This window comes from Accipiter gentilis, chromosome 21 (genome assembly GCF_929443795.1).
Source record: "Accipiter gentilis chromosome 21, bAccGen1.1, whole genome shotgun sequence".
Lineage (NCBI taxonomy): Eukaryota > Metazoa > Chordata > Aves > Accipitriformes > Accipitridae > Astur > Astur gentilis.
In genome coordinates this window covers 15,845,644-15,873,593 of record NC_064900.1, presented here as the reverse complement: position 1 = coordinate 15,873,593, position 27,950 = coordinate 15,845,644, and the positions used below count along the sequence as shown (strand labels likewise).

The 27,950-nt window shown below is 38.3% G+C and overlaps 1 protein-coding gene across 13 annotated transcripts in view; it reads left to right on the top strand.

The window, feature by feature from the left end:
- The window catches only part of POU2F1 (POU class 2 homeobox 1), a 146,262-nt gene that overhangs the window by 53,411 nt on the left and 64,901 nt on the right, over window positions 1-27,950 (top strand). For 8 of the 13 annotated variants that reach the window (XR_007508994.1, XR_007508993.1, XR_007508991.1 and 5 more), the window contains 5 exons: window positions 12,992-13,057; window positions 20,082-20,182; window positions 23,140-23,193; window positions 24,894-25,013; window positions 26,750-26,929. Coding sequence is in view for 2 of the 13 variants with exons in the window: in XM_049824331.1 (XP_049680288.1) it covers window positions 12,992-13,057; window positions 20,082-20,182; window positions 23,140-23,193; window positions 24,894-25,013; window positions 26,750-26,929 (521 nt within the window). In the remaining 11 variants the exon portion in view is untranslated. The remainder of the gene's footprint in view (window positions 1-12,991; window positions 13,058-20,081; window positions 20,183-23,139; window positions 23,194-24,893; window positions 25,014-26,749; window positions 26,930-27,950) is intronic. The other 5 variants (XR_007508999.1, XR_007508998.1, XR_007508996.1 and 2 more) reach the window with 4 other exon arrangements.

The following is a 27,950-nucleotide window of genomic DNA, read 5'->3' as shown; positions in this document are numbered from 1 at the left end:
CATGGCCCATGGCTGTAGTACTGACAGGCATTTATTTAGGGTCCTAAATAAATTTGTGCCCATTTTTGTTTCTCTCTGAAAATGGTGAGATATGCATATATGAAACTTGTGTTTTATTGAGGAATTGGCAACTACGAATTAAAGCATTCTGGGTATCACTTTTAAATATTTTCTTGTTAGGCCTTTTGACCTAATTTTTTCAGTTGACTTATTTTACCCTGTAATTTATGACTAGATCATTAATTTCTTTTGAGAGGATTCTATATATGTCAACCTAACACTTCCAATCAAAATAAGTTAAAGTGGGGCAGTGCAGAAAACTTTACCCCTGCTCTGGTTTGTTGGAGAAATAAACAAGACATTCCTGTCTTCAGTGGTATGTGTTCATGGGCCTGCAAATAAAATGTAAATGTCTTCCCAGCAAATCCTCTGCAAACACAGCCACAGGTGGTAGTCATACTGCATGCACTTCTGCACTGTTGCTAGTAAACCTGTTCCTGTGGTTATTTCCTGGAAAAGCTAATCAATGCCTTTTCTGCTTTAGCACAGCATAGCTGCTAAAATGGGCAAAACTGTGCTTGTGAGCATTTCCTGGGAAAGCTCATGTAGATTATACTTTATATGTGTAGTTACGCTGTGGTTTTCACTTTCTGCTGTTCCTAAATTATTGTAAATTAAAGACGCAGGTGCACAGGAACTTTGTATTTTTATTTTTTTCTGACTGATAGCATATTCAATCTTCCATTAGCGCTGACCATCCAAAATGATAGATACTTGGGTAGGTGTGCTGATGGATGGAATCAGTGTCTGCAGTGTGAATAACTGTTTCTTTCTTCAGATCTTGCACCTGGCAATTTTTTGTTCAATTTGTAACATACAAAGCAGCTTGTCTGGAATTTGGCCTTTTCCTCTTTGAGATCAAATAATTTAAGCTTCAGAAAGAAGCATTCTCATGACATGTCTTGTAGTTCCTACAGGTGTTAATAGTGTCTGGATCAGTGTGCTGAGGGCATTAAAGCAATATCCTGCTTCAGATTTGAGATAGTTATTAAGGAAGAGAGAGCAAAAGCAGTTTCTGCAAACGATGGTGGTAACAGCAGTGCAACTTTGGTTCATACCGTGAACTGTAGAGGTTTTGCATGTGCTTTTTTCTATTAATTTGTTTGTCAAACACTCTAATGCTAACTAGAGTTAAATACTATCTCTCCTGTTGATCTTCTGTGTATCTAGTTGGCTCCAGCAGAAATCATAGTAAACTTAAACCTGTGACTTTGAGTTATGTGTTTTGAGCGTGACCTGTAGTGTATTTAATGAGAAGTGGCATGAAGACTCTGGGATTTGAATTGAACTGAATTGTATGGTTAAGTCATATACTGGATTAGTTTGTTCTTTATAGAGCCCCTATTCATCAGGCTAGACTAGTAATTACTACTTTGGCAAAGTGGAGAACAGAGAAACAGTGTGTTTGCATAAGGCATTGTGCTTTGATTTACAGGTGAGTTTAAAAAAGTTTTTAAGCTCTGAGGACTTATCCCTGTTATGTGGGTGGACATGGGGAGGCAAATCTAGTGCTTTTGGAATGCACATACGGTGACGTTTCCAAAATGTGATGGGTCATACAACTGCTAAAACAAATACTGCCATTCAATATTTGAGCTTGGCGTAAGTAGTCTTCATATGTTGCCAGATCAATTGTGTTGTGATTTACATATTAGAGAACATTTATTTTACTCAGATACTTGGTATTTTTAATGTATATTGCAATAACAATTTGAAACTAGCAATATTTGTGCCATCTTCATTGCTACCATTGGATAGTATGAACTGCGTTTACCTTTTCCATTCAAATGTGTGCACAATTTCAGTAGCCACTGCATGTGTGGAAGATGTGTTCCCATAAATCTTATCCCAGCACACGACTAGTAAGAGACAATCACTTTAGGTCCAGGGGATACATGAGCATGGGCTGGTATTCCCTGTCGGGAGAAGTTTGGGATCACCCCACTCCTCATGGTGGCTGGTGCCTGGCAAGTACTCCAGGTTCTCCAGCTGCCCCAAGCTGCAGCATCCCATAAAAGCTTGCAAGCTTTCAGGGTGGTGGCATTTTTGTTTGTTTGTTTCAGTAGTGCTGTTACATAGACCTGTGCCCTTAGATTGCCTCTTTTTTTTCTTTTTCTGATAAATTTTGAAGTTTTACTGATAGTGTTCTTCAGCCCTCCCTTGTGTTTTGTTCATGTAACTTCACATCAGTCTTCATTTCAGTCTTTCTCTACTTTGTGTCCTGCAGTACTTTTCTGAAACACAATATAAGGCATGCAAATCTTGTAAAAGTAATAAAACATAAGAGGTGTTTACTAATAAAACAATATACATCTGCTCCAGGTGTTCAATACTTGTTAGTGTGAAGTATTTCAGATTTGACAAACCAATAATTTTAGAGGAAGACAAGACCCACATATATATGGATAAAAACTCAAACAGGTGTCTCCCTTAAAATATTACCATTTTAAAAATTTTTGTTTGTGTGTTTTTAAAAAAATCCTGCTTAACTTTGGATAATACTTTTCACATGCAAGTTTACTAGAGCAATGACTATGTAATGGTATAGAACCATACCTCAAGTGAGGTGGAATTAAAGCATGATTTACTCATTTTCTATGCTAACTTCTAGTTAAATTGAAAGGAGGTGAGTGCCCTCCTGCAAATACTAAAAAGTACTACTGTGCAACAGCTCTATGGCAGGTGCAACATGCTAGTTAAATAACACAAATTTATTTTCAAAATTTGTGTTCAAATTTGGCTTTTTTGTGACACTTCGTGTTGTTTTTTTTTTAATTAAGTTCCTGGAGTTGGTGCTTATGATGTGGTGTTTGGTGCATATAAATAAATAAAAGGTCTTGAGCCGTTATGAGAGCGATGAAAACCTTGAAAACATAGTATGACTGAAACACAAGTGCTTAAATCAGATGTGAAGACCTAACGTTTGCTACTCTTCAAAATATTCCATGATTTCTAAGTAAATGTTATGATGGTTTCATGGATCAAAGTTGTGGTTTTGAACAACATGGGTTGACTGCACTGAATTTATATCCTTTGCTTTTGAAAAGAAAACACTGAACAGAATGAAAGAAAAACTTCTATGTAAATATAGTATGGATCCTTTCTTACGTGCTATGGCTTGTAGGCAGTAAGGGGAGGGCAAAACTGTTCGGGTGATGTGCCAGAATGATAGAATTAGCCATGAGTTTCAAATAAGGCTCAGTTTGCTTGTGAAAGCTATAATGCTGTATTTTTTTAATAAGGGTATTTATTTTCTTTACTGTCTTCCCCCACCTCCTGCCACTGCCCCCTGCCTCCCCCCCGCCTTTTCCCCCTCCTCATATGGTGGTACTGTACTGTGAGTTCGTCATGACCACAGTTTTCTTACTATAAAAAAATTACTTAAACCATCATAGTTTCTACCTTCTGTGGACAAAAATAAGTGAGACTTAAAAAACCAAACCCACAAACAAATCCCTTTATATTAATGTGTGTTTATGAGTATCTGCTGTCCTGCACAGATAGGATGAATTAGTATTCCTGCTTAGCTGTCTGCATACTTAATTTTCTTCAAAAAAGGTACATGAAAAAGATTTGAGACATTTTGTGCGGTGGTAAGTTTGAAAGGATAGTTATGATTTGAGTTTGTGAGAGAGAAGTAAAATTAGATGTAGACTAAAATTCCAATTCATAGCATAATGACCGGTAATTCTAAAACAGGCCAATTTTGTAATTCTAAAACAGGCCAATTTTATTTGACTTTTCCAGACAACTGCTCTTTGGCTTTCAGAGCAGACTTAGTGATTTCCAGATAAAATCAATTTTGTTAGCCAAAGTCGGAGGTGGTGGCTAAAATTTAGATTAGTTTGCAGCCCTAACTGTGAACAACATACTGTCTGTCTGTCCATAATTACTCTAAGAGGATTGTGCCAACTTTAATAACAGTTTGTTGAAGTATGTGATTTTTGTAATTTTTTTTATAGCACATTGGAGTTCTGTGTGATGAAATTTTTATTAGGTTTCATTTAGCTTGTGGAGTGGAGGCTTGGAAATGTCTTGAGTTAAAATGTAGTAGTTCTGTGTAATGTCAGTTTAGGGCTAGCAGTAACTATGGTCTTGGCTGGTATGGCATATAGAAAGCAGCCTTACTCTGAGTATTGCCAGTGTTCATTGACGTTGTGCTTAGTCATGCACTGCTTTCAAAGCTTTGGTCACCAGTCTTCTTCAGTGGTTCTTCAAGATAAAATATGCTAGACACCGATACACTGATGAAGGCAGTATGTTACTATTAATACCTTATTTCCTTTCCTTGTATCATTCCAAGTACACCATTCAGAAGGGAAATAATGAGTTGTGGGCTTATTGGGTAATCTTGCCGTGTTGTATCAGAAAGCATGTCTGCGAAGTTTGCAAAGGTCACACTTGTCACAGAGCTGGCTAGTGGCAAAAATTTCCAGCTGTCATTGAGGGCATGTAGTGAATGACATTTTACTAATACATGGAAACATATCTATATAAAAATGAAGATTCTTTCCCCCCATAAAGGTGTTGAATAGAATAATGTTGATACAAACTTTGCCCTTTAGCCCTTTAATTCTGTCTCATTTTTATTGTTTAAAAAAAAAAAGAAAAAAAAAAGAGACCAACCATTTGAAGATAAGAGTTTAAACATCCTTTCCCCCTAGTTTGTAACAACTTTCACTACCTGTAACATTTATTTACAATAGATGACATTGGGGAATAATTTTTTGGAGTTTACAGTTAGTCACTTGGGCATAATAAGTAGAAAAAAACCCAGGAGGAGAAGTAAAAGAGAAGATGCAAAAGGAGGTCTAACCAAGAGTTGCATAACCTGCAGGGGAAAGTGAAGTTCTCTTTCCAAAAAGTAAGGTATTAAAGTATCAAGTATAATCATTAGAACTGAATAAGTAAAGTGACGTGTTGGTGGGACAAGCAGCAAAACAAAAGCATTCATTTGAAATGGGAAGGTATGGAAGATACATAAAGAGTGAAAAGAACAGAATGGGGTAGAAAGAGTCTCCTGAAGACTTGTCTGCAGACTCTGAAATGTTTGAAGAACCTCTGCCTTTGCCATACCTGGCTCCTTGTTAGTGGCTTAGTTCCTTTGGTTTTAAGGAGAATTATGAACAGAATTGTGGGAAAAATCATCAATATAAGAATTGTAGAATTGGGTGAAGAGGAGAGAAATTATTTTTGAGATGTCTGTAGTTGCACGGTATGTAGAGAGTTTTTTGCACTGATGATCACAAGGTGCACCGCTCTCTCTTCTTAGAGGTGCCTTTGGAGGAAAAATGAAACTTTGTGTGCAGAGCCTAGAGGGGTATTTTGCTTAAATGTGAGTACCAGAAGTATGACTTTGGTTCAGGATGTTAAGTAACTTTTAATGTAAGAATCTAGGGGAGAAGAAGGAACAGCCAATGATACAGCAGAACCTAAACAGAAGGTTTAACTAGCATATTCCACCACTGGTTTTGAAGCAGGGTGGTATGCACTGTTCCTCCCCAAACCTTTTCCCACTTGTGTCTTCAGGTCTCCTTCGGAAGCCTACCAGATAAATAGTTGCAGTAGTGTGGCCTAAGTGAAACAATGGGTTGGGTTTTCTTTTTTTTTTGACCAAAAATTATGAACTTACATAAAAGGGAAGATACTACAATTGTCAAAGAATGAAGTGGTCACTGGAAGAATTCCGCACACGCACACACACACCGCGCTCAAATTGTTAGTTTGAAAAGCCAATGCTTAAGGTTTTATTTAAATTACCAGGTTAGTGGAAGTTACAGTTCAAATGAACATTTGTGTGGGGGTTGGTGTTTGTAAGGCAGCTTGGTTGGGACAGTCAGGAATAGGAAGAAAATTTCTGTCTTGTCCTTGTTAGCTGTCCGTGCAGTGTTGATAGTACGGACGATGAGTAGGACTGTGGTACCACCAGCACACTTGCTAACACTGCTTCAGGCATGTCCTTCCCTGGCCTTTATTTGCTGTTTGCTTGTTCTGTTGGTTGATACAAGTCATCCATCACTACACACGTGCCTGCTTTTAACGGTCACTTCCTGCGGTCGTGCGCTTTTGATGCTGCACCTGTGTTCAACCAGCTCAATAGAGACTCTCATTTGTAAAGGGTCCCAAAGATAACACTGCTGTCCTCTTACTATGCTACTGCCTGCCTCAGCTCGGCCACTAGTTAAACTGGCACTTGCTTTGTGAAGTGCTTGGCTTGTTATACGCATTTGTCCAGATTCTCCTGATGAAGCAAACGGATTATTTCCCGGTGTACTCCAAAAGCATGTATGGAAGAGTGAAGTTTACTGAAGGTCTGTGAACCATGGAGATACGCCTCAGAGTTCTCAATGGGACACATGAATGAGTAGAAAACCAAGTTGGAAACAAGGCATTAGGAAAACCTATTCAGTACATGCAGTTGTTTTCGTGCAGTTGGGAGCACCTTCTCTTGCAGTCTTTTTCAAGTGTAGATCACTCGTTAAATATATAGCAGGGAACATCTTGTGTTAAGTAGAGATATGAACCTGAACAGAAGAAGAGGTCAAGCGTGGAAATAAATTCCAGTCACTACTGGATGATTGAGAAGCCCCTTTTTTCTCAGTCCTTCTTGTTTGGAGAGGCGGTGCTTGAATTTACTTCAGAAATGAGAAGAAAAGTACAGCTAGCTTTTTTTAAAGAAAAAAGAAAGGAAAAACCCCCAACTTACTCTTTAAATTTGCATTAACATGTGGAAGTGCATGGCTCAACCCTGTAGTCACCTGCATCATCACATTATCTTTTCCTGATCGGAATATGGGATATTAAATGTTGTGATGTCCACATTACACTTGAATTTTTATATAAATATTCTTGCTGTTTAGGACACTAGTATTTGAGTAGTAAACAATACTATTTGAAATGGTTTAATCTAGCCTCATAGTTTGTCGGTACACTTAGTTCTGTGGACCACTTTTGGAACAGAAGATTGATTCCTCCACAGACCAAAGCCTCTTCCCAGTTCTCCAGTCCTTCAGCATGCTTTGTGGTCACAGCAGCAAGTATGTTCTGGTTATCATTGAGTGGTTCAAAGATGTGACCTGGGTGTAAAGTGCCTCTTTCAAAAACCATAGCTCCACAGTAAGTTTTGTTTAGCTATATCGTGTATGTTTGTGGAAGGGATTAGTAATAGATTTTTTTTTTTTTTCTTGGAAGTCATTGGAAAGCAAAAGACTGAATCTATTTTGATTTCACTCCGGATAGGTTAGTGGGTGTCAACTGTTACACAGTGCTTGACATATCCACTGCTGTTAAGTTGGCCGTGGCAAAGGGATTACCCGATAATGAATCACCAAGCTCCTTAGCCATTTAAAGGGAATTGTGCTGCTTCCTTGCCCTGGTGGTACTCTTTCCTGCCCAGGACCTTCTTGTGACAGTTCATGTTCAGATGTGGAAAACTCCACGCAGATGTGCAAGCACCAGTTTGACAGCTCTGTGTTCAGCTTCTACCTTGCTAATTGTTTTCGTGGGATTATTTGGATTGTGTAGAAAGCTTTTTCCAAATCCCCTTTATTACCGAAGTTATTGTTGCCAGCAGGAATAAGATTAAAGGTGCTTAAGTCTCTAGAGTTGTTTCTAATTTGTACGTGTCATTTCAGTGGCATTTGAACAGAACTCTGTCTCTTCCCCTCCCTGCTCCCCTGTGGTACTGTGCTTGAGTTGGGGCTGAGAAGCCAAGCTATTGGAAGAAAATTCATTTTGTTCCCTAATTATTATGCTGGCACTCGGGAGATAATTTTTCCCTTCATGCACTGCCAATTAATATGCAAATGAGCTGATAAATATTTATACCGTGGTTTAAATTATGCAGGGAGCGCTTTCAGTGTACTCTGCAAATGAATTGTTCATGGACTTCAAAGTGCTGGCTGCTGTGCTAACGAGAAGAGATTTGCATAAGGCCCTAATCAGGCGCATACTGATTAAGCTTCATTATGGAAACTGCCAGCTGCAATCTTTGTTTCTATTTTATTACAAAAAGGGGAACTTTTCACGCTTCAGTCGCCTTGACAATGTCAGACACAGCTAGTAGGAGAGACTAAAACTCCACAGAGCAACTGAAGTTTCCCTGTTCAGTTGAAGATTGCTATGGTGTAACTGAAGTTGTATTTCTTCCCCCACCTCCCCACTCCCTTTCGTGTTCGGTTGAGAGCAGTAGTGTAGATTTGATATAAATTGTCATTCTCCCTTTCCTTGGACTATCTGAAGCTGTAGAGGATACCACAGCAATGCTGGACTGCAGCGACTACGTTCTAGGTGCGTACCACCTCAGCTCTTTCTTATGAGCGTTTAATATGGAAATAGAGGCTGTGAGGTTGACTATGCGTAGAGGCTTAATCACATATGCAGAGGCTAGAGAAGGTATTTGTAAGGCTGAAGCTCACCAGTGAATCGGCAGTAAGTAGCTGCCTGGTTGGTAGATAGATCTGTACCAGGGAAATACATGGTTTGGTTTTTTCCTTCTTCTTTCCCTCGTTCGAGGAGAATTTGTTTCCTCTGCACTGGAGAGTTTTGCTGCTAGGCTTGGATGATATTAATACAGACCTTCTGCTTTTAGGATTTCAATCTGAGAAGCATTTGGCTTCTAACAAACACTGGACTTGACTTGCATATCTGTGTGTTATGAATTTTAAAGCATTAAAATGAATGAGAGAGAGTCCCTGTCTCAAAGAATTTAGTAGCTGTATTGAGCCATTCCCCAACAGAATATATATTACGTCTGTGTATTTTTAATGTAATAGCAAGGTTCTTCATGTGTAATAGAAAACAAGGTGGAGTGCACAGTGGTTGCCATTGATACCGTTGCAAGCTGTGCCTAAGGTTACCAGGATAATGTATTTCCTGCACTGAGATTCCATCAGGACTGCAGAACAGGCATGCCATGTTTTCTTCTTCATGTCTTTTAAAGTTATTTATAATAATGGATCATCCCAATTTTACAATAGGTTTTATTTTTTTTCAAGGCTCTTTCCCCAAAGCTTGATGTATAGAGTTTTGCTTTTTGGGGTTTTGTTTTTTACTATTCTTTTGATTCTATTATATAAGTTCATGTAAGAACTTACATGTCAAAGTAAGAGAATATATTTTTGGATGGTAAATTTTAAAGCAGCCACCTGAGTATTTGTTTCTGAATATGAAGTGTTTTTTTCAGAAAATGAATTTCTAAAGAATTCACTCACATTGAACTTTGTTTTTTCCATATGCATCAATGAATCATTTTTGCTGGTGCTGATGGAGTATTAGGCAGTTTCACTTTAAGAGGTGAAAGGAAATAGTTAATGATATATTCCATGCTAAGATTTTCTGTGTTTTACTAGCTATATACAGTCCCTAATACTCCAGGTTGGTCCAGTGTCCGGTGATTTTTTCTTCTGAATACCTTTTGAAATGTTACTGAGGGTGCGTGAAATCCTGGCACGGCACTGCCATGCGACACCCTCAGCCCTGCTAGCAGAGTAGCAGTACTGGCTGTATTCACTCCTGAGAGTTTGATTTCAACCATGCACCTGCTGCTTTCGATCCTTCTTTCTGTGGAGTTTGTTTTTAGATAATGTTGGCAGAAGTTGTAGCCCAGGGCCTTTATTTAAAACCCGAGTAAGATCTAAAGGAAAAAGAAAAGGTGAGGGCATTATGGTTTGTTTTTTTTAGCCCACTTAATTTGTTTATTCTTTTGACTTTAAAGCAGAAATCGTATGAGCATGTATAAACCAAATAATCTTTTTATTTGACGTATAATGAAGCCATAGGTTTAGTATCCTGCGGATATGTATCTGTTTTGCTGGTAGCAGTTTTGTGCTTCAGATGTATGTCATACCATTTGCAATGGAAATAGCGGCATTGTTCTTAATGCTTTACATGCAGAAGGCCTACAGATGGAACAAGAAATAGTCAGCTGGTGAAATAATGGATGCTATCCTTCATTTGAAGCTGAGCAGTACCAGAAAGTTGTTTCTTCATCTAACTTGCTCTTTTTTGCAATAGCAATGTTTGAGGTCTTTGTTAGGGATGAATCTTTACAATAAAACATTCTTCATTTAGACACGCTTTTGGTAGTTGAGTGAACTTTATGTGTATGTCTAGTACTAGGAAACACGGAAAGCCTTTTTAAAAAGGATTTATTTTGCAGCATAGCCTGACAGAAAAACATGTTTTGCTTGCTTTATGAAAAGAGGTCTGTACAGTCACAACTTTGTCCTGAGCAAACTTGCTGGTCGTACAGGAAGGTTTGTTGTATAAGCCCCCTCATACAGAATGAACAGTCACTACATGGCTTGGAGTTTTGTGCACAGGACAGTTGTGTCCCCCCTCCAGGTTTACTTTGTTTATTCTACTCTTAGTATCCTGCACAGTGGCACTAATACTTGAGTTTCTGCAACAAATGAGCACAGGAGGCCCTGTGGTGGTGTTCTTGCAAGAGTTTTCTGAAGTGGTTCAGTGAATGGATCCCATGTTACTGAGAGACAATCTTCTCAACCTGTGCTCTTCCCTTCTGTGGTCAGTGCTATCATGAGTTCAGGCTATCTTTGTGCTCTGGGCTTAAAAAATACATCCTATGTCTAATAGCTCCATGGTTGTGGAAACTAGGCTCACTCAAATGTATTGGACTTCTAAGCCCTCTTTTCTTGTTTTCCTGTTGGATGAGGGCTCTTTGTGTTTGTGTCCAATGCGAAGTCTCCCATTCAGTGTTCTCTGAACCTAAACTAATTTTAGTAGCCAGCTGTGTGTCAAGGAACAAACTAATGCCATTTATCAAATGAATGTTGCCTTTAACCACTTTAAATAAATGTGCTGTTGCCACAACAATAAACTCAATTTAAGGTACATGCAACTTCTAGACAGAAACGTACTTTGTATTTGTTTTACACACAGATCTATCAGCAAGGAGAGTCACATCAACAACAAACATTTCTGTGCAGTCAGTGTAACCCCATGTTCTGTTTCTAGAGTGTGGATCATACTATCCAAATGTGGAAAATGACAAAATAAGGAGCCAGGAAGCAATAGGTTCTGTATCTGCAACCTTAGCAGAGCTCTGTCTTTCAAGACTATGAACTCATAGCTTGAATCTGCTAAGCAGAGGTTGTGAAAAACGGGGCAAAACTTGCAGCCTTCTGCTGAAGCGTGGGCCAACAGCGCTCAGCTGGAAAGTTTCTCCTCATTCACTCCCTCTTTCAAAAAGCAGTTTAACACATCTGCCTTTAAGAGTAAGATTGATAGTTCATATCTCTTTTACTTATGAACTCTTTGAGTTCATATCTCAAGTGTGGCTGACACTTGAAAGATACAAGCATAGGCATAGGAACTTTCTGAGAAGAGTTGAGGCTCTGGAGAGGTTGAGTTAACTTGTCAGGGAAAGATTCCTGTTTGTTACAGTCCTCCGGGTTTTCTAGGCCCTACTGGGTTCAACGGCAGCAATTGTTTACATGGAAAATTACATTTGTTTTAAAAATACTGACACATCCTAAATTGTGTTTCTAACTGCTTATTGGAGTTTTTCCAAGGTTGATGTCTCTTATCTTTTCTCTCACACATGCTGCATTTCTAACTAGTTCCCTCCTTTTCCCACCCCGCACTCCCAGCCAGGCTTCATCGTGACTCCTGTTTTCATTCAGGCCCTGTCCACGTGTGCGTCATTCCTCCTGGAGTTTGCTTGTGTTCCTCTGCTGCTGCCGCCCCTGGTTCTGATAGCCTGAGGGTGGCACTGGTCTTTCTGGGCAGCAGCAGGTGATAGAACACGGCAATAATCCAGCTTCTCTTTTCCAGCTCTCATAGACTGCCAAGCGGTGAAGTGTCTGGGCATTCTTGGAAATGTCTGGGGGAAAGATGTAGCGGTTCATGGTGTTACTGTATTCTTCTTCAGCTGGTTGATATTTTGGAAATCACTGCTTTGATGAAAGTATGTGATAGGGGTAACCTTTTAAGCACCTAGCAAGAGAATATCCTGGAGTGAAGGGTTTATTTTGAGCTCGTTGAACTTGCATTTAACTGGTTATAGGAATGGAAGAACGCGCTTAAGGATTTGCTTGCGCTTCATTTTATGAACTGGTCTGTCTTGAGATTCTTTTTGTCATTTTGGTTTGTGATAATGTTGCATGCTGAGGTTGGTAGCAAGGAATGAGGAGGTAATAAGCTGGAGAGCTGATGCTGTACACAGAACATCTGTATAGATTCCTATATAAGGAAACTATATTCTCGGTCTGCCATCTGGAGAGGCCCTCTGCTTTGCAGTATATTCAGCTGACAAGCTTTGAAACCAAGAGCAGACTTTTCAGTAGATTCATCCAGAGGAAGAAGGAAGAGGAATTATTTTATATTTGTATGGTTTTGCATGAATATATAGGAAATATAAAATTACTTAATATCAGTGGCATTCCTGTAAAATAAAAATGCAGTATTAGAAAAATGGCATCTATTTAATATAATGACTGAATTTCCTTTCTTGGGGGGGGGGGGGGAGGGGGGGGCCGGAGGGACGGACGACACACGACACCAACACAACAATAATATAGGCCATGGTGGTCAGACTTAAAGTTTTTGAATCTTGATGTAGTCATTGTTCCCCACCCCCACCCCCCCTTTTTTTTTTCTTCTATAACTTTGATTGTACTGAAAATTAAGCTCCTACCTATTTTTGCCTTTCAGCATGCTGTCTTTTATTCCCTTAACATCATGTTTTCATGTATGGGAATAATGACATACAAAAGTTTGAAACAATATTTATCTGGAAGATTCAGTATTGTGTTCTGCTTCTGATCATTCTTTTTGTGTTATAATCTGAATTAGGGTAAAGTACATATCAAATTCCTGATGTTCTGTACTTCCCTTAGACAAGAAGGTATGAATAGATTTGGGGTTTTTTTTGCTGTATTACTTTATCTTTATTTCTGTTTTAATGCAGACTCAAGAATGAACAATCCGTCAGAAACCAGTAAACCATCAATGGAAAGCGGGGATGGGAACACAGGTAAGAAATGATTAATTGGTGCACAGATACTTTTTGGTGGAATTGAATGGATATTAAAAGAAAATTTCTTTACCAGTTTACAGGAATTTAAAACCCAAAACAATACACACCCACACCCACCCTTTTTTTTAGAGACTTGGGAATACTTTTGTCTTGTCATTAACTCTGCTGTATGCAGGGCATTATTCACACCTACTGTATCAGAGGACTACCCACACTTTGTGTTTAAGATTCCCGTTCTGTCTTCCTGTATCTGTAATGTTTCTGGTATTACAGAAGGTCTGGTAGCACTAGCTCTCCATAAGTAGTCTTATGTTTTCCTGGCAGAACATATCTTCGGCACCTCTAACTTCATAATTTATTTTTGGGTTGAAATTTTCCCTGGCAGATGTAGGCCACTGGCTGATCTTGTTTCCATTTTAGATTTCATTCAAGCTCTCACAACAGTTTGCAAGAACAAGGTAAAGGGAGAAAGCATAATTTCTCAACATTAAAAAAAAAAAAAAGAAAAAAAGCCGGCTTTTCTGTAATTTCTTCATGTGTTAGAACAGAACTTTTAAATTTAGCTGGGGAAGAATAGCCTTTGTGTCAGGGCCATTGTGCCTTTTGGTGCATCCTTAAGATGTAGCCAGGTTCTAAGCCTTTGAAGAAGCTTGTTAAGACACTACAACTCAATCATGCTATCTCATGCTTTAATTCCTTTGTGGAGGTAATTTAATGTTCATTTTAGAAGCAAGAGAAATGACAGGTCTGAATGGAAAGTAAATAGTTTAACCTAACTCAGAATCTTCTCTGACTCAGAATAGCATTTGGGAAGAGAAAATTTTAATGAGAAGGAATTTGTTCTTGTTGCTTTGAGAGAAGTGTAGGTACCTTGTATGAGGAAAATTATTTTTTCTCCTCTTGGTTCAGTAAGAGTTTTATTTTAAACTCTGGAATTGTGATGAAATTAACAATTTGTTTAATTTTATGCTGCTGTCTCCTCATTCTTTGTGCAAGGCTTTAATACAGCTAACAGTGACTGAATGTTCCCGATACTGATCCGAGAGGCTGGATGTTTTCTGCTAATGCATGGGGTCAGTCAGAAGGAATTCTGCTTGCTTATTAATATGTGTTTTGTCACTGCCATCTCAGTTTTTATTATTGCCATTGTATTTGTATATAGGAGAGGTATCAATTCTTTTTATGTACAAAAATGATTTAGTATGTATTTAATAATCATTTAGGATGATACAAAACATTATTTCAAAAATATATGGCTGTAAATATTTCATAATCATAAACAGCATCAAGAGAACAATGGTTTTAAATATCCCTATAGAATCCTTGTAGCTGGAGGGTGTGTGTAAACTTCTGAGAAAATTCAGACTTCCTGCTCTGTATGACCACAGTTCCCTGCATTTGCTTTCCCCGAAGAGTGCATTCCCAATGCGCTTCCGTAAGTGCAGCTTTAACTAGTAGTTTCACCTAAACTGAGCTGTTAAAGAGGAGGACTTGGTTTGTTCAAAGGTAGTCCATTATCACGTAAGTATTGCATCTCCTTCAGCAGAACCCTGGCTCTGCTCCCCTAGGCAAATACCTCATCAATGTGAAGGTGGTGGTCACGGTATAAAGAAATTCATAGATTATAAAGCTGCATGTAGGTGCTTTCATTACAAAAGGGGATACAGCATCTGTATTTTTTTATACTCTAATACTAAGGTTAGTTATTACAAAAGTTTGACTCTTACTGGTGTTTGGACCTTTTGCAAACATTGCTTCTGTAATTTAAATGTTCCCAATCATTCCTTTCAGTTTTGTTTCCTGGCTTTTAAAGCAATGCAAACTAAAATAATCTAGAATTTTTGAGGACCCTTTGTTCTCCAGTCATTGTTTTGTTTTTAAATACAGTGCTCATAAACCACTGGAGGTAGTGATTAATGACGTTTGTGGTGTTCTTTGGGGGCTCAAGCATCAGTTGCATTAGTTGACTGGCAGATGTTAAGCCCTGAAATGAATACTCATGGAATGTAATTTTAGGCTTCTGATCAGGGTACTTAGATTATGGTTCTGGGCTCTGTGCATACTTAGTGAAAAGAAGTCAGCTTTCAGGTTGGATGCTAAGGAACTGGAAGTGCCATTGGGGAAGCATAGGCTCTGAAGCAAAATGCATGAAGATGACTTTTATAAACACTCAGTTCTTATTTTTGTAACTTTCTGTAACTGTCTATTTTCCAGTAATATTTGTAAATCACTTGAGTCTGCTGTGTAAACACTACTAGTCTATCTTTTGAACCTCAGTGGATGTTTGTTTGGGTCATTCCTGTTTTAAACTGTAGTAAGCTGATGCAACTTGAAAATTTTAAAAGAAATTACTGTAGGGCATGGAATTTACATTTGGCAGAGCTAGTGTTCTCAGCAAAAGAAATACTGTTGCCACTGGTGAAGATGGCTTAACATCAGTAGTTCTCTGAGCTAACAGCTAAGTTTCATGGAAGTTGACACATTAGGGTTTTGTATTTCTAACTGACTATTTAGGGAACATAGTAATACATTGGTCACAGTAAAATGCCTGAAACAGATTTTTACTTTAAAATTTTTGTGCTAACTGGACTCCCTTTTAAGCAACTGAAAAAGCAACCCATATTTCAGACAAATTAAAAACAACAAAAAAAGTCTTTATGAGTACAAAAGTGGTTGGATGGCTATTTTCCTAAGAACATTAATTGATCAACTGGTGGTCAATATTGCAGAATTACACAAATCTTTTCCAGCCTTCAGTTGTGTGTAGACAATCTACTTAGTATCTACTGGAGAAAACAGAAAGAAGAGTGTCTTACAGTAAACAGCCCTTTGGGTTTCCTTTTTATAGGTTGCAGCATAAAATTTTCCAAAACAACTCAACCTATTTTGTTTGTTTGTTTAATGCATATTCTTTTTTAAAAGCTGTGTGAATGCGGTACTATGAAAGTCAAGGTTATAATGTCTATGGAAACTGTAGTATTATGACATACATTGACATAGCAGCAAGATAATTTTTCTTAAGCGTAGCATTTGGAAGTGTTCTAAGGATTCCTGTTTGCATTGCTTCATTTCCAGAGATTGATTTTCCCGTTTCCATAAGAAGAAAGTCTATAGGAAAGTGGGAGAGGGGCCATGAAATGTTCTTTAACTGCTAAAATTCTGGGCAAATATCAATGCTAAACTTCTTATTAGTAACGTGAACAAGGCATCAACAATTTTTGAGTATTGGGGATCCTCTCTCTCTCTCTCTCTCTCTCAAAGCACGTGGAGAGAGATATGGAGAAATGTACCGCTGGTGCTGGAAGATCTCGGAGCACAGTGCAGATACCCACTCAAGTTAGTTTTGAAATCTTCCTTCTCCTTGTTTGTCTTCCCTTCCTGAGTCATTTCTTGCACCTTACTTCACATCTCCCCAGACCTGTAGTTCCTCACTCCTCTTCCTTCCTTATGCAATTTGTAAACTGATACTAACGTCTGATGATTGTGATCTTGGATTTTGAGAGTATGTTCTTCTCCAGACTACAGGTGCAATGTTATCTTGCGTGCTCCATTTTGTCATGCCTTTACCCTCTGCAGGTACAATTCCAAGGCAGCATAAACTAATCCACGTTCAGGGTGTCCTGGTACTTAAGTGTTCTGTTCCTTTCCCTGGAGTGGCACTGAGTGAGATGGTTCAAAGATTTGATTTGGCTGAAAATTAATTGCATTTAGTATTAGTCTTCGTCCAAATCAACTCCGTGAAGTAGCTAACCACATGGCTGAATTTATGCCAGAATTTAAATGTGCTTAAGTTACATTGGACTTGGGCTGTAAGGGTGAAATTTCATCCTACTGCTTGGTGGGAGTAGGGGAGGCTCATTTCCCTACTACCATGTCTCTGACCTCCCCTGCTTTGCATTATCTGCTGTTTGCAGGACCCTGAGGTAAGTTAATTCATCTCACATAAATGGCAGAAAACTAACTTGGCCAAAAGAAAAAGGGAACAGTTTACATGAATAGTTTTCTACTCATTTAGAAAGGTGAATTGGCTTACTGCTGTGTCCGTGAACTACCAGAAGGGGCAGGACAGCGACAATGTAGTTGGAACCGAGAAGAAAGAGGAGATGGGAGATGGAGAGTTTCCACTTCTGTTTTTTTGGTGTTGGTGAGCTTTTAGATCAGCTCTAGCAGTTATGGGAACTGGGATGGAGATGGAAAAGACATAATTACTTGGGAATGTTAAAATCACAATACTTGTGATTGCATCTGTCATGTCTATCAATGTGGGGTTTTGCATTTAACTTATCTTGAGCAGAAATGGCATACTGGTCCTTTTATGTCCTTACAACGTGCTGGCCTTCTCCTTCTGACAGCTCCATTTTCCAGTCTCCTTATCAGATTTCTTGAATTCCACAGGAGTGGTGTCATGTCCTTATGAGCACCTTGAGAGCAAGGCCTCTCATATGCTGGACTCAAAAGTTCATTTTCCCTGCTGTTCTTCAAAAGATGTAGGCATCCTGTAATAAATGCAAGCAGCCTGGGTAGCATTCCTTCCAAAACTAAGGCTGCATCCAAAGGGGAAAGGACACTGTCCTTCCAAATACCAAAGGAAGCTTAAGATGCAAGTAGAACAGAGAGTGAACATGTATGGTTTGGGGTTTTTTTGCTCTGAGTTTGGTTTTGGGAGGCATGGGGAGAAGGAATTGGAATCCTTCAAGGTTGAATTTAAGGAAAATGTTGTTTTCTCTCACTACCTGTCTAAACTGTTTTTTTTGGGACCCATGGAGATTTTAAGCTCAGTCTTGGAACTTGCCTTGTTCAAAACTATTAACCAAGGAGGCTTATTTCAGATTTCCGTATTAAGAGTCAGCAGAAGCGCTAGCTGGAGCATTTCTTCTTCTGCACACATGCACAGCAGTGCTCTTTTAATATGATATTATGATTTGAGGCTTTTTTTGGAAAACAGTTCTCTAGAACAGCTTCACCTGTTTATTTAAGGTGAGGCTTCCAATTAGTCCTCTCAGAAATGGATAAATTTTTTTGACCTCTGCAAGTTTTCAACTGGAATGAGGTATATCTGCCTTACAGTAGCTTTTCTTATCTGTATTTTTTTTTTCCTACTTGGGGGACCCTGACCACAGGTTGAAAACTGATTCGAAGCATCTCCTTAAATGAGGAGGTGGTAGATTGTTTCTTTAGAATTACAGTAGCAGTTTGTCAGGAATTATTTTTATATATATATATACAATCATTTTCCCACTCCCTTTGGCCTTCTGTGTTGAGAGAATTCTGCAGTTTACTGGAAAGAATGAAAATAGATGAGATTCTTCTAGCCCTTTCTGGCAGACCTTATCATCTACCTTTCTTTGGAGAAACGCAACCAAGTTGCATTCATTCAAGATCAATTCAGACCAGTAACAGTCCTTCCATTCACTTTGGATTGGAATTATAGACTCATTAAGCAAAATAATTTCATGTGGTTTAAAATTTGAATTTTTTTAACATGTCTGTGGATCTTTGGCTGCATATATGTCTATTAAATCTGTAAATTCTGGGCCAAAGCATAGAATTAAAAACTTGTGGCGGAAGAGTTGGTCTACTCTCAGCACCTCCACCAAAGATGCATCAAAGGGCCACCTTAGCTATACCTTACATGGGTGCTAGAAAGTTTGACTATCTACATTGTATCTGTATTTAATTAAACAGTGACTCCATCTTTGAAAATTTTATCTGTGTAAGCTGTTTGTAGGTCAAAATAGCAATGTAAAATATTGGATAGTGTATTTTACTAATCAAATTTTATGCCTGCTTGTTTTTGCAGATGTTTCTAAGGAATAGCAAACCCCTGTTGTTTAACAACTGTGACTCTCTTTTGCTTAGTAGATAACCTAGATTTTTATGGTGAAAAATATAGGTGATGGAAGGAATTTTGAAGTAGGACTTAGCTGAACACCTGTCCATAGGCACTGAACAAAATCTGATTGTTATGAAGAGTAAACATGCAAGTCTAAAGCTGGTTTTATTTCATTTCAGTCATGCAATTTTAAAGATTGCATCATCTGTTCTAGAAATTCCACGCAGCCTGATACACTCAGAGTCTCCCTTCTTGTTATTAACCACTGTAGGTAGTAATACCCAACATACAAAACCAGTTGTTGATAATCCCTAATGTTGATTTTATCATCTCCACACAGAATGATGCTTAAAAGTTTGTAGTTGTAGTTGTAGTTCCTCTTGGCAGAAGAGAATTCTGTGGTAGTTTCTTGTGGAAAAAAATGTTGTGTGTTTTTATTTGTTGGGGTTTTTTTTGTTGTTGTTTTGTTTGGGTTTTTTTTCTCTCAACCAGATTATTTTGGGATAGTTTGGGGGTTTTCATGTCTTCCAAGATGTTTAGGAAGAAGGAAAAAAAGAAGTAGGAAAATAATAATTTTTTAGTTATATGAAATTGGGTGAGAGCAAAAGGAAGCCCAGGCAGTTATCTTATGTAATGAGAGCTCTGCACAAATATTCATGGAAATGTGGAGGTATCTTATCAAAAGAGTAAAACTGTGGCCCATAACTGCTATATATATATACAGTGTTTCTGTTTTCATCAAGTATTATTTTACCTGTCTTTAATGAAGGGCAACTTTATATGAACCTTGTTCTTGCACTTTCTGAACTTGAAGATAGTCTTCAGCTGCTGGATAGAGAGTACATGGAGAATGAAAACACAGTTTAACCATAGCAGCATGCACCCATTTGGTTCTCAAACCATGGTAGAGAATAATGGGGTAACAGTGTATATAGAGTAGGTAAGATGATAGAAGCTAAAGAAAATATGATGTTGATTTTGTTCAGCTGACAAATGCTGTATTACCAAAGTCTGGAAGTGACACTGCTTCCCCACCCCCCCTTTCAGTAAAAAACTTCAATTCTTGTTACTCTCAGAGTATTTTTCTGCTACATAGTATTGAGAGAATAATAGGAGACTTAGCAGTATTAATTCTTATTCCATTTCATAAAAGTAGTAACTAATAGATCTTAATATCTCTTTCTCCAGGCACGCAAACAAATGGCCTGGACTTTCAAAAGCAGCCGGTGCCTGTCGGAGGAGCAATCTCTACAGCCCAGGCCCAGGCCTTCCTTGGGCACCTTCATCAGGTAAGAGAAGACCTATTTTAAAGGAGGGGAGACTCAGGCAGGTACGAATGCAACTGCTCTTGTATGTTCTATGTTCTCTCTTTCTGTAAATGATGGGTAGACCACATGCTTAAACAGCTTGGATGGTAAAAAGTTCTTATTGTGGCACTCAGTTCATTGCATTAGGCTGCAGAATACAGCAAGATAGGGTTGAGATCTGTTTTGGGGAACTAGAAAGGCCCTTTTTGGGGACTTCAGAATGCCTAAAGCTTTTTCGGTTTTGGTTTTTTGTTTGTTTGGGTTTGGGGTTGTTGGGGTTTTTTAACCTTAATGGAGATACCACACTGAAAGGCAAGGTAAAACTTAATCTTTTTGGTAAAGGATTGTATTGGCCCAACAGCTGCCAAGGTTCTGAAACTGTTGCTATCTAGTTAAGAAACCAGAAGTGGTGTTAAATGGTAGTCAGCACTATGCTTCAATCTTTCAAGCTCTTACACATTAACTAGAAATATAAAGTGATGGTACTTCCTAAGCATATATGGTTTATGAGTGTTTTAAATTTTATTTTTTTTAAAAAAGTTGTTTCAAGGACCTGTTTGTCAGATGATATTCAGACTTCTACTACTATCCCTCTGTTCTGCTGCAGCTGTGTTTAGGGAATCAAAGCTGAACTTCACATGTAGGCTGAAGCAAAATGGGGCATTCCTAGGTGAAGAGAAGTGAAAGGGGCATTTTTTTGTAGTTTTTTATATGTTCACACTTGATGTATGAAAACAAATGTCCTAATTTCTTTCCCTTCCTCAGTACCAAGTTTAAACTTTAAAATACTGTACCTAATTGGCTGACCTTGAATGTTTGAGGTCTGAGGTTGCACAGTTATTGTGGTATAATTGACATACTGAAGCTTTTATGCCCTCTTTTAAGAGCTCTGAACTGCCATTTTATTGTATGGAACATTCCACACATCTTGTCACATAATTACAATTTTCCGAGTAGATTGGGTTATATGGGACCTAGGGAGTGCCTGTGTTTGAATTTGCTGAACCAATAGGCTGTTGTATGCTGCCTTTATGTGGAGAGTAGCTGACTAGTTTTCATGGGTTGTCAGTATGTGTTTAATACGGAGACAGATACAGCTGTCCTGCAGAATTTTGTGTGTTTGTTTTAGTCTTTGTTTTGTTACGTAGATTGACCCAGGACAGTAATTGTATTTAGCACAGTGCTTTATCTTGCTTTGGAAATGTATTTATTTAAACAGTTGTCAGGATCTCTATAACTTCATATTTGATCAAGTGTGATTCATTTCTTGAAACTAGTTCAAAAGGAAAATCTCAGCTATTCTTTTATGCACCTGCAGGTGTGTGGGAATCTATTGTCAAACTGTCCTCTTGCAGTGTGGCTGTTAGTGGGGTGTTATTCAGCCTTAACACACAGTGCTTTCCTCCAGACTAATACAAAATATTAGGTTGTAGGCAGCATTCAGGAACAGTTTAATTTCTAATTAGAAAATGTTTGTGGAGGAAGAAAATGTGGTGGAAAGGGTGTTCAAATTGCATTCAAAGAGATTTTCAGGAATATGCTGGCTCTACCTGAGTGACATACATTATAGTCTTTTATGTGTTGTTATTATTGTTGTTGCTGTTGTTATTAAATTTTTAAAGTATTATTACTGAGTATATTTTTGGCTGGCAGGCTATTATTGTTTAGATTATTCTCTGCTGTTAATTCATGTTAAAAGCTCAGATTACATCAACTGTGTCAAACTATATTTTGCTTGCGATGAGGAGAGGCTTTTCTGGGAGTGTTTGCTTAGATGTAGAACATGCTTAGTAAGTCTAGTACCTTCATCTAGAGCAGTAGGAAATATTTCTGAGTTGACTCTTAAGGGTTGCCTGTTCAAATATTCAGTTATAAGTTTCATGTACCGCAATTAAGATTAAAACTCTCCTTCCTGTGCTTGCAGATATGTGGACTCTCTTTTGTGATGTATGTTATGTGAGAACATCTTTTTATAGAGGCAAGAGTGCTACATTTTGTTTTGCTTTATTGTATCCTTATGTGTTGCCTGGTTTTCAAATGAGCAGTGGTTTTCAAACATGGCCGGCGATGAAATTCACTACGGGCTGTAACTCTGACCTTTCAAAGTGTTAGTAATGAATTATATAGCATTCCTTCTTTATAGTAGGAGTGGTGGTAGAAACAAGGTGAGACTGATTGAAACGATTATCAGTAAATGAAAATTTAACATTTGTTGTACAGAGAAAATCCCTATTAGAGATAAAATGACACTTTAAAAATCTCACTTTCTGAAGCATCAATTTTTCTTCACTCCTAACCCACAAGAACTTCTTTGGATCTGTTAATCGCAAGCACTGAATTCAAGTTTTGAGTATGCCTGAATCAATACAGCCTTTGTAAAGTGTCTTCAGTCCTCTGTATTGAGATCTTCTTTTCAGTGGCTGAGGACTACAAATACCTGAATGGGTTGATTTGAGGAAGAGTGTTTATGCTGTGGGTTTTGTGCTATGCAGGTGATTGCTCCTCTGTCATATAAGGAAGCGGGTGAATGCAGTGTACATATTTGGGGTAAGACCCATTCTGAAATATTAGAAGGATGATCATAAGTAGACCTTAACGCCCTCCCTTGAAGCCTGGATTTTTTTTTAACAGGAATAGGAATAGTTAGTCTCTCCACCCCAAAATGCTCTGTTTCAACTCAATTTCATGATAATATCTAGATCCCTAGGCAGGAATGCGTTCAGCAAGAGGTAGACAAATAACACTGTGGAAGGGTCTAACAGATTTTTTTTCAGCCTGGAGCATAACCCCTGTTTCACTGATTCGGGTGTTAGAGGGGCATGCATTTTTCTTGGGGGAGTTTTTGTTGGGGTGCAGATGGGGAGGTTGTTCTTTTTACACTGTTAAATTTTTCTGTGGATTCTACATTATTTCATTTCCATTTTTACACTGTGTTGTAGGTCCAGCTCGCTGGAACAAGTTTACAGGCTGCTGCTCAGTCCTTAAATGTACAGGTAAAGACAGTTTCCCTCTGCTGCTTGTCCTTCTCTCATCTAAACAGCATTATGGTCCCATTAGAGATAGCTTTTAACCTACGATATGTTACTCTTTTTTCATTCTGCCTGGTCTTGCAAGTGAAAGGTATGAAGGAATAATAGTTTCACAATTGTAAATCAGGTTCAGGATTGTAAGCGTTCAGAAACTGGAGTTGTGTAAAACATGCAGTGAGTGTAACTTTATATTGAATTTGTCAGGTTTTGTATTATGAAAACTATAAAACTCCAGGAATATTTCATGTTCTTCCATTTATTCACTTATTTTAAACATAGCAACTATTACTTTGCAATTTGTCCTTACTTCTGGTAGCTGAATATAGGAGTATGATGTAACATTGACTATGTAATGTGGCTAGTGTAGATTGCTTGTGTAAATAACACATAGTTATTTCAAAATAAGTCAGAGTAATTGTTGTTTAATAATGTACATGAGACAACAAAGCTTTCAAACTTTTTTATGATGCTGAACACCTCAGTGTATCAGTTAATGTGCCACTTCATCTCAGTACTATATTAAGGGGCAAGGGATGCAGTTTTATTGAAAACTGGTTTCCATATTGCTTGTTATTAAAGAATGTAGGTAGTGCGTTACATGAAATGCAATAGAATGTGGACCCACTTATACATAATAACAATTTGGAAAGAAGAGGAGGTATAGTGACCTTCCTTTCTAAGAGGAAGGAGGCAGAAAATTGCCTTGGTTGCCATGGTAAACTTCCATCCCTGAGAGAGATGTTGGCAAACAGGCTGTATCTCCAGTGCAGAATGTTTACAGTCCTGCGCTGTAATTATCGCTCAATGACTGGCAGAATTAATCAGAGCCTTTATGTTAATTAGCCTGCTCTGCAGTCCCCAAAACAGGTGGTAGAAAATATGCAAATCTATGCAGAATTTTAATGTTCTGCATAACCAGTTTTAATTATCATAAAACTCTATCCCTCTCTTCATGCACTTGCATTTCCTCCCTCAAGTCTTCACAATTTCTTCTGTTAAAAAAAAACCAACAAACAAAACAAACCAAAAACCAAAACCACAAAAAAAAAATCAAAAACTCACAAACCTTTTAAAATAAAATTGCTTTCAGTTAAATAAATGCTAAATTTCGATTATTTAAAAGCACTGTATATATTATGTTTTTGCTGTAGGTAGATAGAGAAAACCTGTGAGGATTTCTCAAACCAGTTCCGTATAAGCCCACAGTACGATGACTTAGAGGTGCAGGATGCAGATATAGAAAATGGAAACACAGTCTCCTTTTCCTTGTTCCATTTTTCAGAATTTTAGGCAATGAATAATTTTAACAACCTTTTCTTTCTTTACGTTGAAATGTAGCGTCAGCTTCAGCTGAATTGTGTAAAATGAAATGAGACCTGAAAATAATGTCAGAGTTACAAAAGACCTGAGAGACTTTTTGTTTTGTTTAAACTGCATTACCTACAGACATGTTTGAGCAATCATAGCTGAGGCAGTCGGCACATAGACCCATTGCTTAAATACACTCTTAAAAGAAACCCAAGGGCTTTTTGTATGCAGATGAAAGATTTTTATTGTGCAGTGTTGAGATAGCAGTGTTCTACATTAACATCTGTTTTACACTATAAAGAGTTGGTTTTGGGTTTTTTTTTGTTTGTTTGTTTGTTGTGTTTTTTTTTGACTAGTCTAAATCTAATGAAGAATCTGGGGACTCTCAGCAGCCAAGCCAGCCTTCCCAGCAGCCTTCAGTGCAGGCGGCCATACCCCAGACCCAGCTCATGCTGGCCGGAGGACAGATCACTGGGGTAAGATGTACCCAAGTATACTGCAGTAAGCCTCCTGTCCGGCAAACGATGGCAGTATCTACAGCAGTCCTCACAGGACTGTCAGTGAAGGGTATTGTAATTTCCTTTAACATAGGAAGAAATTTGAACGAAAGAAGGGACAGAAAATACCTTCCTATAAAAAAAAGCGGACTTTAATCTTTGGTTTTTGTGGCAAATTATTTGCTTAAAAAAAAAATAAATATTTCTCTCTGTTCTTAGTATCCGTCTTGACTCTGCAATGAAATTAAAACCTGCTGTGTGTACAAATAAGAAACTCACTGATGTCACAAAAAGGAATTTTTATTTTTTTTCAAGATTAAAATGAGACATGGGAGCATGAGACTAAATCTTGCCAGATAGCTGGGTGAAGAGCAAAAATGATGGGAACTGCTGACACTAATTCTTCCTCTTCTCAAACACATTTCTTTTTAAGTAAATATATTAGTGCTTGCCTTAAGCCTATTCAACTCTTCTGTTTTAACCTACCAATTTTGAGGTTTTTAATTGCAAGGCTTTGGGAGTAATTGTGGAATAACTGTTGTTTTAGGATTACTGGTGTTTCTGAATTGTTGTAAATGCTTTCAGTCATTAAAAAAAAAAAAAAAAAAAAGCAAGTTTTGTGAATGGGACGGTTTGGTTAAAGAGTTTGCTTCCATGTAATCAGCTTCTCAGTTTTAAGAGTTTGCATGTTAATAAGGGATTTAGGGCAGTTGCTCCAACAATGTATTTATGATTTGAAGTATTAGGTTAGATCGTGTCTCCACTTGAATGAAAGGATGTCTTAATTTCGTGTTGAATTGTTAAATCTTCTCATATGCCAGTGTGTAAATAAACATCCTATTTAGTTTTGAGTTAATTAAATTTGAAAGTTTTTAAAAGTGAGACTGTTACGTTATTAAAACCCAGCATATTTTATTATTTTTCTCATTCTCAAAAAATATTTGTTTTAATTTATGATTGTCTGCAGTAGTGAAACATTCAAAACTCCAGGCCTATGCAGATATGGATTGTGGTAAATATGGGCATCAAGATTCATTTACATGTAAAGGAGAGACTGCTGCCACCTGTTTCACAGAGATAATGCGTGTTTGGGAAAGAGAAGGGATGTAAACTTGCCAACTCTATTCTATTAAAAAAAAAAAAAGCAGATGGGGAGACTTGGAGAGAAACAAATGGAGCTCATGTTCTTTACTTATATCTTAGGGCATAATGGAAATGATGGAATATGGCAGGGATTCATGCTAATGTGAAGCAGCTGGGGTGTTATCAGTTTGTTCAGTAGCCATAGCCAGCATTCCTGCTTCTCATTCATCTGGCTAATCACTTGCTGTTCTGCTGGGTGTAAATTTCCTTTCAAATCCTGGCAATACTGATTCTTTTCTTTTACTTGCTACTTAATTACCTTTTTCCTGAACCTCCTGGTAGAGTTGTGAAGAAAACTTAGGAGTAAAGTTAGGTTCTGTAGGTTCCAGTAAGTGCAAAGTTTGCGTCCGCGTGGTCTGGTTAATGTCAGGTCTGCAGTAGGTTGGTTCCTCCACTGTGTTGAGTAGCCAGCTGTCCTTAGTTAAGGCCAGAGTCATTGGCTAGTTAATGGCTGAACTGTAGTAATAGTTCTAGGAATGTCTGGAATATAACTAGTAATGAGCTAGCTAATGACTTTGTAGCTGAAGTGGCTCTTTCCATTATTAATGGCTGTGTTTTCTAATTATTTATAGCTCACGTTGACGCCAGCCCAGCAACAGTTATTGCTACAACAGGCGCAGGCACAGTTGCTGGCAGCTGCAGTGCAGCATTCAGCCAGTCAGCAGCACAGCGCTGCTGGTGCCACCATCTCGGCCTCTGCTGCAACGCCGATGACGCAGATCCCTCTATCTCAGCCAATACAGATTGCACAGGTGAGCCTTGAGGCTTGAGAGGGTGGAAAATAAAGAGGTCTGACTAACTGCATCATTCAAATAATATTTTTATGCCTTATTCAGTGAGTTTCTAGAGCCCTTGAGTACTCTTAGTCTTTCCTCATGCATCCTTAGCTGTTGAGGTTGAAGTTGATAGTTTTAGCAAAGAATGTATACCAGCTGCTCATCAGTTCCACTGGTCGTCTGAGTTTGGTCCAGAATCTGACCAGATGCTGTATTTTCTGCATTCTCCTCCTTGTGGTTAGCTTCAGACAGGACAAAAAGGGGTATAGAAAGATGCCCATAGAAATTACACTTGTCAAGACCTGTATGGATGGGAAGGGATACCTTCGTATCGCAGAGGATGCTTGTTAGATCCAAACAGCAGAATGATAGAGCTGAACAAAGGCAGTTTGACTTGATGCATTTATGTGCTATTTTGGCTTGGTTCTTAATGCTCAGAATTTGGTGACAAAGAATGGGCACTCTTGTGTGTCTAGAGAAAAACTTGCCAGAATGAGTCTGGTGTCAGAATCTGTCCAGTTTTATGGTCTGCTGCTAAAGATCTGTTAATTCTTAGTTCTGAAGAACTGCTTGCCAAGGAAGTTCTGCTTACTAGGAGCAGCAAAGATCGTCCTGGGTCTTCCAGGATTGGTTTAATTCAATGTGGAGAATGCAGTGCCACTGACTCTATGCTTAGCATATGTAGTGTGGAAATTCCTTAGAATTCTGGACAAGGGTAACCAAATGTACAGCATAGGCATCTTGAGTACTACTAGTAGGTGACTGTGTTTCTGACACTGAGGTCCATCTTCCATAGATTAACATTCTCAGTACGTAATATTTCAGTTTGATTAGTCTAGCTGTGCCAAGTATGTTGGGTGTGTAATCTCCAGAGTTGCTGCTTCTTACAGTGAGCAGGTTCTTTAGGACTGTCTTGATAATTTCTATTCAGGTTATTTTCACTTGCATTGAACTGGGATGAAGTGTCTAAAAAGTAAAGATGAGGGCTGATTAAGTA